Source organism: Lycium barbarum, chromosome 3, assembly GCF_019175385.1.
Source record: "Lycium barbarum isolate Lr01 chromosome 3, ASM1917538v2, whole genome shotgun sequence".
In the NCBI taxonomy this organism is placed as follows: Eukaryota; Viridiplantae; Streptophyta; class Magnoliopsida; order Solanales; family Solanaceae; genus Lycium; species Lycium barbarum.
Genome location: NC_083339.1, coordinates 124,531,433 through 124,544,467, shown reverse-complemented (window position 1 = coordinate 124,544,467; position 13,035 = coordinate 124,531,433). Strand labels below are relative to the sequence as shown.

Genomic DNA, 13,035 nt, shown 5'->3' with positions numbered 1-13,035 from the left:
AATATATATATATTTGTACCTTGTTTGTTTTTTGAAATATGATTTTTTTTCTTTTTTGATGATTAGAGAACCCGTAGCCGGTACTCTTTGGGTGCGCACAGGATAAACCCCTTCCTATGCAATAGCCTGCAAATCACACAGAAGAGATAACCCGAAATTTTAGTTAATTTTAAAGTCCTAAATATTAAGAAAATTAGCATTGAAGTTGTTATAGTTATGTTATGTAGTTCCAATAAAGAAGGGATGCACAAAAAATAAATCATAATCGATTTTAAAGCTCGAAATAATAGGACTTCGGACGTAATTCAATAAGAAAAAAGTTATAATTACAATTTAGTTTTTTTAATAAACTATAAAGTATTACCATCAACGAACAAAAATATTACACCTAAATAGCACCTAGTGAGTCTAACCACCTTCCAGGAAGGGTGTTAGATCAGCATCAGCTAGGCCTCCAACAAAACAAACAACTAGGCAACATCAAGAAAGTAAATCCAAAGCTAATTATAAATTTACTGTATGAAAAAACTACAACTATAAGCTCTATGTTGGGTTACCTTTCTCTAATTTCCTGTTATAACCCCTAAGTCACTGCAATGTTTGCTTGACACTCAACTACTGCATTTGAATTCCAGACTGCCTAGTGAGTGCTGTTTTAACTTCTGCGTTTGAAAATAGGTATAACTGAGTCTCTAGTTGGCTTACATCAGATGAAGCATATTCATCACTCTCCATTGGAATCTCCAATCTTCTAATCCTGGTCTTCGTGAGTAGTTTTTTTTTCGGTTAGCCAGCCAAAGATCTATTACTCCCATCCTTTGCTGGTTACCTAGTATTGTATTGTAGCTCTGAAAAACAGAATATGCCCAATTAGTATTCAAGTTGTATGTCTCGTTTCTATATCAATCCTTCATCTGTAATATCAAAGTATTAAATCTTTTTGAATACCACTACAATCAGGTGGAGGTTGATGTTTTAAAACATCCCATGTAGTCTTCATATATACTCCATGCACCCATTTGTTTCACAATAAGTCCTTTGCTAACTGCCAAATAAGCTTAACAACTAAACCAACATTGCATTTACTGCAGTTTTTAACATTTACTCCTCCAAATTTGTTGGGCATGCATATTATTTCTCATGAAGCTAATACAATCTTCATCTTCTTTTCTGAGCTACCCCATAGATAGTCCATGCATTTTCTGTCCGCTTCTTTCAATATTCTTTTGCATGAAACTAATGCAATTTTACTTATTAGTTAAAGGAACGTGCAAAAGTAAATTAGCATTTATTACTTTTATCCTACACTGGAATCTAACTGCCACAAACTAGTAGGTGAAAAGAGGTTGATATGAATAATACTATCATGTTATGAAACTTGTGCTTGGAACAAATAATCAACATGTCATCACTCATCACTGCTCAGAAATACATGAGGCCACAATACTTAATCATAAAGCATCTAAAATTATGTTTTCACCTTGTAAGTGGGAAATAGACACCTACTCGCTCTTCTATACTATTTCTATCCATCAAGTTGCTAGATTTTTCTTTGCAGCAGATCTGCATGTTCAAGTTTTTTTTCACCATTCCCAAAAAAACTTAGCAATTAAATATTGCTATTCAGGGGATGGTCTTTATATCGATTGTTGTATGTATGTATGTCCAAACCATTTACCATTCAGTTAGACAAAATAGCGAGCAACTTAAATTTTTACAATTACAGGTTTATGACTTCACTGTTGTATGTACTTATGTAAAAATTATATACTATTTAGTTAGACAAAATAACAAGAATCTCAATTTTTTACAGTGTATATTCAAATCTATTGTTATATGTTTGTATGTCAAAAACATCTACTATTCAGTTAGACAAAATAACAATGAAAAGGTAAATGAGCAGTTACAATGAAAATGTTGACTTTTGAACAGAGAAAACCTAACCCAATTTAGCGGACTTGTGACTAGGAGACTCCCTTTTCTTAATCAGCCCTTGAAAACTATTAAAAATAACCTCTATGGTTCAAGGAGCCACATAAGCACTTCTTTCTTCTCTGATCTGCTCTATCTATACCATAATCATATGTCAACTTTTGTATGTGAGGATGTGGTAATAGCGAATAGGTCGATAGGGTAGTCTTCATTGGAACATTCTTGTACAACAAGATGCCAGTATAAATTAGGTGAACAACTATGGTTATAAAACGAGCAATACTTTCACCATTTTTGACACTTATTACCAGGGGGAAAAAAGACTTTTCGAGACTCATCATTATAATTACGCAAGACTTCTCGCGGTTCATATATATGGGTTGCATAAAAAATGTAATTGTCGTCACTGGCATTACTAGCGCGTCAGTGACTTTCCCAGCCTGCTCATTTCAAGTTGTAAGATACAAGCGTCAGTGAAATATAAGTCAAAATCACTGAATACATAATCGAATAAAGAACAATTTATGGGGTTTAAAAATTTGCTGGAATTTGTAATTCCATGAACGATATTAACATTTAATGATTTTTTTGCGCTTTGCTAGTTGCATGTTCTTCGGACCACTCCGACATCTACTTGCCTTAGTATAGTTCAAGAGTTAGACGCCTTATATTAGAAATTAAAGTCTAATGAATTCTGAAATATACTACTATGTAAAGTTAAAAGGTTTTATGTCTTTTAACTTTATAATAATGTTATTTATAGTAGTGAAGATTATTTCAAGTTAGTAAGATATTAGTCATGTGTTTGCAATACATTACTTTGGATGTTTTTGTAAAAAAAAATATTTATTAATACGAAGATTTGAATAGCTTAATTCAAAATTCTAAAACATTTTTGTTAAAAAGTAGGTAGTTTTCTTTCTTTCTTTTTAATATAAATCTTGTACCTTTTTTACCATCTTCAATATTATCTAAGCGTAAATAAAATTATAAATTCCACTATTAAAATTTTTTGGGATCAAAATTTTGGAGGTCTAAAATAAAGGTTTTACTAGCCGTAACTCTGGTCGAACCCTCCTCGTGATTAATTGAAGTAAGAATGATTAGTAACTATCAACCATTCTCGTTTGATTTGGTATTTTTCATTAGTTAACGATCAATTAGCTTGCTAGCAAATTGTGTTGAATCTTGTTTAGGTAAGCAATTATTGTAGTTTGATATGCATTCGTTATCACTAATATAGGGAATCCCCCTTTCTTTTTAGCTTTTTATTCATAACCATAATCTCCTTATTTGACTTTTAGTTGCACAATTTGTAATATCTAATTAGTTGTAGTTTATATAATTAACTCTTGTATATCTTTTATAAAATTGCTTCATTCATTAACTCAACCCATTTAATTTTGATCTGATCAATTCAATCCCTTTATATGTGCTAATATGTAGGCCAACTTGGCCCATGAAAAATCATGTCAAAATAATTTTGAAAAGATAATATTATTATTTGATATGTAATGTATAAATTATAATCAGAAAAAATTAGATAGTTAAACAAATTATAAGAAAATAAACAAAGAAAATTAAAACTTAGTAAGTCTTTGACGGATTAGACTATGATCCATTGTTTAGTCCATTTTGGCTCAAACCATTTCAGCTCATTTATTAACTGACCCGTCAATTTATTAACTCAGTCTATTTTAACCCCCCATCCCCCCCTCCCCTCCCAAAAAAAAAAATACCTAGCTGCTTCTATTGAGTTTATTTATATTTCCTCAATCCCTCTCCTCCCAAACACACACCCCCCCCCCCCCCCCCCGCCCCCCTTCGCCCTCCTGCTTTGTCTAATTGTTTTTATAATTTCTTTCTAGATATATATACGGATATGTCGTCCCAGTAAAAAAGCAAATATTAAATTACGGACTAATTTGACGAGTAACGGAACTTTCTGAGTTTGAGCCGTTATAAGATAGATTTCAAACACGAAATAGAGTTAACATACAGAAAGGTGCTGAAGGTGATATAGCATTTTTTTAAAGGTCACTCATGTATCAAGAATTGCCTACTAATATCTCTTTTGTTTATTCTAGAACATCACCCAACTATCACTATTTTTTTCAAAATATACTAAACACACAAAACCGCCTTCTCTCCTAGTTGGCATGCCATGTCATATAAAATTTTATTTTTTTAATAGTAAATTTATTTAACTCATCAAATCCATTTAACTCAATCCAACCCAAACTCATTTAACCAACCAACCCATGTCACATCAATTCAAAGATAAACTTCACTAAGTTTTGTAATGGCAAAAAAGCCTAATAGGTTTATGACCAGACATGTTCATTCAGCCTACAGTATTTGCAACCCCTGCCGGCCGTTCATTCCTTTGTTATTATTTTTTACAGATGCAAGACGAAAAGATGAAAGAGATCACAAACTTGTGAGTTTATGGTTTGAAGTAGGGAACATTTTGGCTAAGATTGATTGAACTACAAGTTCTTTAGCATTCACTCGGGAGTCCGGCGCCAAAATGACACGGTTTTGGACCTTAAAGACAAAAATGGTATGTCTTTTTTTTTTTATACCAAAAGGGGCTTTTCGTTGGTTATCCAACGAAATGTTAACCCCATTTAACATTTTCCGTCAAATGTAAAAAAAAAATAAAAAAAAATTACATTTCGTTACATACCTGGCGAAATACAATTTTTTTTTGTATTTCACTAGGTTACTAGCGAAATGTAATTCATTTTTTTTCCTTTTTTTTTTTTAAATCCACTTTTTCGTGTGTTTTTTTTTTAAGTTTCCTAAAATATAAATTTTTTAGGACACAAAAAAATCAATTTTCGTGATTTATTTTTCAGATATTTTAATTAATTAAAAAATCCAATTTTTCATTTCTTTTCAAAAAGCAGGTTTAAAAAATGAGATTCATTTTTCCTGATTCTAAAAAAAATATTTTCCAGATTTAAAAAAAAAAAAAAAATTGCCAGTAATAAAATGCCATAATTTACATATTTTTTTAGTATTGATCGTTAGTCAAAGGGCATAAATGAGCCAAAAAGTTGAATTGAGGGGTATTCGTAGCAAAATAGATGAATGAAGGGTATTTTTAGACCTTTTCTAATAGTTCAGGAGCATTTTTGCCATTTTCTGTTAAATTTTTAACAAAATATTTGGGAGTTGACTAAAAGCACACCACTTATGCAAACATAATGCTCCATGTAAGAGAACGTATAACACAGTAAAATACTACGTTAAAGATTATTTTTTGTATAAAGCAGTATTTTACTACAGTAATTTTGGAAACCTTAGGTTTAAGTGTTATATTTTTGTAAGGTTATTTTAGAACTTTATATGTCGAGAAAATTAGTCAGCTTTATTTTCAAAAATTGAAACCACATAAGTGAAATTGACATTCACAGCTACATTACTCCGAAATTTTTATGTTGAAGTCTATTGCGCATCATCATATTATAAGTAAAGAAAACTAAAAAATTCCCGCCAATTTGGGGGAAAATTAAAATTAGAAAGCAAAAAAGAGGTTTTCTAGAAAATCGGCCCGGCTACGGCAGTTTACGCTGCTAGATCTCGGAAAAATATGCAAAATCAAAAAAAAAATGCATAAATCGGATATCCGAGCGCAAAGTTATGACTGTTTAAAGTTTCACCAATTTACAACTACTCTTTCTCCTATATTTTTTAACTATATTTTTATCTAATTGAATTAGATTTATATTCAAAATAAAGTTATGTCTTGATTAAAAAATAACACACTTGAATCAAAACCTTAAAAAATAAAACACTTAAACCTAAAGTTTCCAAACAAAACTTACTTCGGGCACCTTTTCAACCCCTAAAACGACGATCTGAACATCTATGTATCCTTGATGTATTGAGCTTACATTATTGTACGCAGAAAAAAATATCAGGTTCTATATAAAATATTGACATTTCGGAATCTTGACACACGACTAATCGTTGGTCAAAGTATGGAAAAAAAAAAACACTAAGTGTTGCCAAAAAAAAAAATTATTAAAATAAGATGTTGCGATCTTTTTATGGGAAAAAAAAACACTAAGTGCTCCTTAAGTGTGTTATTTTTTAATGCGTAACTTTATTTCGAATATGTTGCGGTCTTTTAAAAATAAGATTTATTATACACAAAAAAATATACTTAATATTTACTAAATCATGCACCCGCATAGGTTTGATCTGAAACAATAAATCAGGAAAATTGATTTTTTTGTATCCTAAAAAATTTATATTTTCATAATTTTATTTTAGGAAACTTAAAAAAAAAACACGAAAAAGTGGATTTTTTAAAAAAAAAAAAAGAAAAAAATGAATTACATTTCGCTAGTAACCTAGCGAAATACAAAAAAAAAATAAAAAAAAATTTGTATTTCGCCAGGTATGTAACGAAATGCAATTTTTTTTTACATTTGACGGAAAATGTTAAATGGGGTTAACATTTGGTATAAAAAAAGAAGACATACCATTTTTATCTTCAAGGTCCAAAAACGTGTCATTTTAGCGCCGGACTCATTCACTTAGTGCTATATCAATAAATTCATTATTACTTTATCAAAAAAAATAAACAACAGAATTCTGAAAATCTCTTCTGCCAAAGATCTTCAAGTAGCTAGAAATCTACTAAAGTTTGTAGCTCAAAACTACAGTGCAGGTACTGAGTTGTGATTAAGTTGTATTGTGCAACTAGTTACCTAGTGTACCTATGTAACCGTCTACAAATGTACATGTCTTTTGCTTTGTTAAAATATCTTTAGAAGTCCACTTCAGTTCATCAACTACACAGCTACTTTCCAACATTTAATCTATTTAAAACGAATACTCTATTCATTAAAAAAGAAATGGGTTCTCAGACGCTTCTTTGATGTTTTCTAACTGAGTTAAATGAGTATAAGACATGAAGAGTTAGTTAAATGGGTTTGAGTTGGGTTAAATGGATTTGACAAGTTAAATAATTTTATTATTAAAAAAATAGAATTTTATGTGACATGCCATACCAACTAGAAGAGGAAGAGGGTTTTGTGTTTAGTATATTTTGAGAAAAATAGTGATAGTTGAGTGATACTCTAGTTCTAGTAGTGATACTCTAGTTCTAGTCCTAAAAGAAATAAAAGTAATATTAGTACGTAATTCTAAATACATGAGCGATCTTTTAGGGAATTCACTCTCAAATGTGATGTACATTTGTCATTATATATTCTCTCACTTCACACGTCCTATTAACTTTGAGGGTCAAGATATAGATATTTCTTCAGTCAGGGTGATTTCAAAGTGTTGTTGTTGTTGTTGTTGTTTGTTTTTTAGTAGAAATGCACAATGTTAATTGTGAAATACCTTAAACTAATGAATGTGTAATAAATGTTCATTTTTTATGCCAAGAGAATGGTCACCCCAAAAGAACTCACAGATACTCGGTAGTAGTTCAAGACATTGAAGAAAACACAGATTAGAAGTCAATATCAATAGCAGCAACGTACAAATTACATGAATGTTTAAGGCTTTGAAACAACTAGATACCTCTTAAAGAAAGTGACAAATAAGAATCACTCTTTTATGTTATTACAAATCTACACAAAATAAAAGATGTCTTCCCAGCTAAGATAGAAGGGAATGGAAGAGAGTCTAGTTACAGTGAAACTGAAATTCCTACGAATTTATAATGCAAAATCTTGTAGTAGCATTTTACAGAGTTCATGCAACAGTTTGATAATTCAATATAAAAGTTAAGGGCGGTCCATAAACCCACAACAACCTTTATTTAGTAGGATTGGGACTTCATTGCATGTAGCTGGGATAATAAATCAAAAAAACGATTTGAACTACAAAATCAGAGACAACATTACAACATACATGGTTGGTATAGTTTAGTGCTGTGGGTTCTCGCCTCCATACAGATCAGCATACAATATGTACAATTCAAATTCTATGTGATCTCACAGGAAAGTACCACTCAGGAATCGATGGTTTACTACAGCTTCTGCAATTGGCCTCCCACGGTAGTCACGATTAAGCATTGCCTGCATACATAGTAAAATAACCCAAAACCCACACTTAGCGGACCTACAGACTAGGCAAATGCAAGTGAGTGAGTGGCCTGAGACTAATACTACGGGAATCCTCCACTACAAAATTTTCTTTGGCCAATTTGTTAAGTGCTGATATGAAGGAACTTGAAAGGAACAAATGAGTGGCCTTGAAACTAAAACTTTAAGGCATTCTTCCTCATGGTCGCGGTGGTTCATGTCTCTTGCAGACTTAAAAAATAATAAGGAAAAAGAAAAAATTGGTTGCAATATTTGAGAAATTCAACCTGTAGTAACTCCCAGCCAGCGCCATCACCTAGATCAAGAAACTTGACTGCTTCTAGCAGGCGATCATCAGCACAACAGTACCTGTCAAATGTAAGATACCTAATGTGAATGGTCCTGATAAGAACTGATGCTTTATGCGTGTTTAGAATCGACTTGAGAAGGTAAGAAATGCACGACGTCAAAACAGTGTCAATCAAAAATCTCTTAACTGACATCACAACCCTTGCTAAAGATAGGTTATCATTCGAGAGGTTACCAGCAAAATTTCACTAGACAGCAGTTATGTTTTTCTGCACTTCTTTTTCATCTCTCTATCTCTCTCTCCCACTCCCTCCCTCCCTCCCCACCCCCTCCCCCCCTCCCTCCCTCTCTCTCTCTCTCTCTCTCTCGGGTTTGGGGGTGGAGGGGTGCCTTCCATCCCCTACATCTCTACAGCTCCTAACTATGGCCTTAACTTTGTCGACCAATAAAACATAGTAAACCACGTAAAAGCTGCATGTATATGCAATATCAATATGTAGCATCTTATAAATGCCCCCTTTCTCTTCACAGTAGTTTTATGGCCTTAAGCCTGTCTGAATTTGGTCATTTTAGTTCTATTTCAAACCATAGAATCCAAGTGAGTTCTCTTACTCCCTTGCAGCTTGAAGATCAAGTTGAAAAGTATTTTCCAGGAGCCTCTGCAAGGGCATGACAGAAGAATAACAGAGGATAACAATCAGCTCCAATCCATATAAGAGAAGAAGATAAAACATTTACATAAACGAACGGAACACAAACCCGCAATGATATGCTGTCCATGACTCCTGCTTGACAAAATGGAACAAAGGCTAAATAAGCAAAAAGAAGTCCAGCTTCATATCTGCAAATAACAAAAGAAATGATATGAGCAACCTAAATTTTTATCCAACAAAAACTATTGTACTCATGGAATGTACATGTCATCTGCTATTCCAAAAGCTCTTTTCTCGAAAGGACCAGACGCTCCAGCAACAGATGCCCGTCTCCAAAATCCTTCTGACAAGATATTAGGACGATCTTCAAGTTGAGAATACCTGTAAAGAAAAATGGTTATAAAATGTCAATCTTGATGGTCATACAGCTATCATTTTTTCCCCTCTCAATGCCTTCACCTCTCAATTATCTTAGAAGATGTCACGATATGGTGGTCATAAGGGAAACAAGTAATGAAATCAATTAAACTATAGTTGGTTTTATGTGAATTGCTTATCTCTGGTGACCTTGGAAAATCCTCCTTAAGGAAGTAGCCAGAAACACCTCAAAATGTACGAATAACAGAACATAAAAGGAGAAAACAGAAGAGAAGTAGCTACCAACTACTTTGCATATACTTCACATATCAACCAATCATTGACAAGCTAATAGCATTAAGTCAACAAAAAAGAAACAAAATGAATATTCAACTTTTCCAGCATTTAAAAAGTAATCTGCAGTATCAAATAATATATTCTTCATAGATAGTCAATCACAAGAATAGTTAGGTCATCCAAAATCAACAAAGAGGAAAGAGGGATCACATGCAGCTTTCAAGATATATGTTGATTGTTGCCTCATGACATTACTATTGTAGTGAGCGAGCTATGCAACGGGGATACCTTATATCAACAGAGAAGGCGAGATCCCGGAGTTGAGGAACTAGATATGGAGCATCTTTCTCAACGACTGTACTGGTATTTTGCAACAAAATCACAATTCAGATAGAGGTATTAATGGCTTAAGTAACAACCCTCCACCGTAGCCCCAAAAAACAGAAGAACCAAATGAAAGAAAAAAAATGGAAGTGGTGTAGAAAACCTACTTTAGGACAACAGAAGCAGGACCAAGACTTTGGTGTAATCTGTCGTTGTCATGCATATAGGACAGACCCCTCATAACCCCATGAAGTAGCCTAATAACGAAATACCTTCTGCGTTTTATGGTCTGATCCAACTCAAATGGGTTCCACAATCTTTCTTCTCCACCAATCAGTTTTGCCATTTTTTCACTAGTAATTTTAGCATAATCTGCAGCACTATATTTTCCATTATCCCTGAAAGCAAGCCACTGAGAAAGCCCGAAAGATACCGGGATGTCATCAGAACATACGTCAAAAGCAAAGAATTCACATCTTATCTGTCTGCAACTGACAAAAAGCAGAAACATACCTGCTCCCCAGTTTTTGTCTCAAATCCTCCTAGAAGTGCTTGAATATGTGGGCAGACATTTTTGGGGCTGCTCTGTGAAATATTTAAAAAGAAAAGATTCTTATTTGAGGTATTCAACCGTGAATGATCCAACAAAGATAACCCCATAAATGCTAGAGATGCAACCGAAGAATTATTATATTACTTGAAGGGAAGCATGAGCATTCAACTCATTCGCAGCCATCATGTCAGCCTCAGCTCCACCAACTTGTTGTCCAGGATATACCTGCATCATATAACACTTTTGATCATATGAAAGTTATATGGGAGGAAGGGAAAGGAAGACTTACAATAAAGAGGCTGCTGGAGAAGCTTAGAGAGGAAGCTAACATCAAAGATATAGGCTTTGAATTAAAGTTTTTTGTCTATCTGTATAATATATTTGCCTCAATATCCTACATGATAAATTCTTTGACACCAAAAGCATCGAAATGACTAATGAGCAATAAGCATACTTTAAAAATTAAAAGCAAGAACTTAGATTCCCATTCTTTTCTTTGGGAAAAGGCAGTAAGGAGTAAGATATGTAGAAGAGTATAACCGTGAGAGAAAATGAATCTCACTAGTAAAGAAGTAAAACAAAGTTAAGCAAAGAACAAGATTTTCGATAAACATTCGACAGCGGGAAAGATTCCCAAGTTTGTTATATCCACTTGTATAAATCCGTTATCCTAAGCAGAGGTAGAGCATGAGTTCTATTACAGGAATTAGAAGCAACGTAGTCATGACAAAATAACCTGAACATTCATGTCACTGATACATCACCTGGAAGCAAGTAAAATCTCAGCTAAGCAATGGGTCATTATTAAGCTCAAGAAAGAGTTCCAATTTGTGAAACAAGTCAGACGATCAAAGTAACATGGAAAAGAATGGCAAAGACAATCACCTTAAAAATAACCCGAGTTCCTCTAAGTGGACCTTGGGCTACTCTTCCTTCATAAAGTCTGCAAAATAACTGCGGATGATAGTATCAGCAGCAAGAATAATGGTAACAACAAACCACTATTAACTACTCTATCCAAATTCAACAATTTAGGAAACATATCATCCCAAAAAGGAATTTGCACCTGATTGTGACATTTCCTTCTCCAATATCTTGTACTTTAAAGCTCCCTATATCTTCTGATACCGCATAATCCATCCCCATTCCTGATTGAAGCCCCGAGTAGCTAATTGGAAAAAAAAAAAACTTAACACCAAACTGAGAAATTTAACAGCTTCTTTGGATGGTTATCAAATATCATTTCATAATGTATCATATTACATTGTATTGTTTTGATGAATAATAGATTGTATCGTTTCTCGTCTTTTCATTATGCCACACACCAACAATATGAAGAATAAGTTGACAATATTATCAAAAAAAAATAGGAATGGGTAGAGTTATTATTTATAAAAAATAGGGTAAAGGGTAAGACATGATTATTAAATAATAAGTCGGGCAAGATGAGAAAAAAAAAAAAAAAAAAGTAACAAACCAAATCAGCACTTACATAAAATGACAATTTTCCTCATTACACATATCAACGGATTTGACAATATGATACAGTAAAATTTGACTAACAATCAAAACGAATTTTATGCTTAAAGTAACAATACAATAAGTAACAGCCTTCCAAACAAGTTATAAATGAAACTCAACAACAACAACAACAAACCCAGTGGGGTCTGGGGAGAGTAATGTTTACGCAGACCTTAAGCCTACCTTGTGGAGGTAGAGAGGCTGCTTCATAGACCCTTGGCTCAAATAAAGAAAAGAAAAGCATTTCAAAGCAGTTTTGGAAGCAGAAAATAGAAAGTAAAGAAGTCATGACAAATAATAAGGAAAACACTACAAGGGAACAATAACAACAGCTAAATAATACCTTAACGACTGATAGCACAATTACTCATGAACCAAAAATGTACAGTATGACGCGCGGATCAGGATTTTAAAGCAGTGGATAACTGTAAATTTTTCTTTTAACTTTTATATAGTCCACACATCCACTTACCTGGTGACATTCATGAAGCCGTAGCTACCGATAAGTCTCCCAACTTCGAAGGAATCGGAATTAGAAATCAAAGTAGCAACACATAATCTAACAACTCGACGTGGTCTAAGTGTCCTTGGTAGATTCGAATTCAGATTTAGCCTCAAGCCAATTCCACAAAATGATGATGAAAAAGAAGACCTCGTAACAAACGAAGTCCCACATTTAGAGAGGCAATCTGCTACTGCTCCTCCGACCAACATCGTACTATGGCGCGAATGGATAATGTACTTTACTAACACGAACACGAAAAATGAAAGGACTTTGCTGTATTTTAATTTGAGAAAAGGGCCAAAATGCCCCTCAATTATTAGAATTAGAGCGATTATGCTTTTTATTTTACTTTTTAACATTACACAAGTGGAGTCAATTTTTGGGAAATTTTCAAAAAATATACGGTTTTTTCTTTTTTTTTTCTTTTTCTAAACTTATTTATTATTACATAGGGTGAAAGGGGTAGGGATAGGGGAAATGGGCAAGTGAATTACAACGTGGGGATTCAAACCCTCACCAATAAGGTAAAAG

At 33.3% G+C, this 13,035-nt stretch overlaps 1 protein-coding gene across 1 annotated transcript; it reads right to left on the bottom strand.

Annotated features, from left to right (window-relative positions):
• Positions 1 to 7,497: 7,497 nt before the first annotated feature.
• LOC132632253 (uncharacterized) lies at positions 7,498 to 12,789 on the bottom strand. Its single transcript, XM_060348111.1, has 12 exons — positions 12,472 to 12,789; positions 11,545 to 11,646; positions 11,364 to 11,421; positions 10,623 to 10,703; positions 10,439 to 10,510; positions 10,093 to 10,337; positions 9,890 to 9,961; positions 9,212 to 9,328; positions 9,054 to 9,135; positions 8,907 to 8,953; positions 8,273 to 8,354; positions 7,498 to 7,979 (listed from the first exon to the last, which is right to left on the bottom strand). Exons 1-12 carry the CDS (start codon positions 12,711 to 12,713, stop codon positions 7,896 to 7,898), a joined length of 1,284 nt encoding a protein of 427 aa, XP_060204094.1. The 5' UTR covers positions 12,714 to 12,789; the 3' UTR covers positions 7,498 to 7,895.
• Positions 12,790 to 13,035: the final 246 nt, after the last annotated feature.

What these genes read in the sequence shown, in the direction of transcription:
- LOC132632253 (XM_060348111.1), bottom strand. Translation starts at nt 12,713, where the DNA reads ATGTTGGTCGGAGGAGCAGTAGCAGATTGCCTCTCTAAATGTGGGACT. An exon ending in ATGCTCATGCTTCCCTTCAA is followed by an intron (nt 10,511 to 10,622) that starts GTAATATAATAA and finishes AATATTTCACAG; the next exon opens with AGCAGCCCCAAAAATGTCTG. An exon ending in CCTGCTTCTGTTGTCCTAAA is followed by an intron (nt 9,962 to 10,092) that starts GTAGGTTTTCTA and finishes GCAAAATACCAG; the next exon opens with TACAGTCGTTGAGAAAGATG.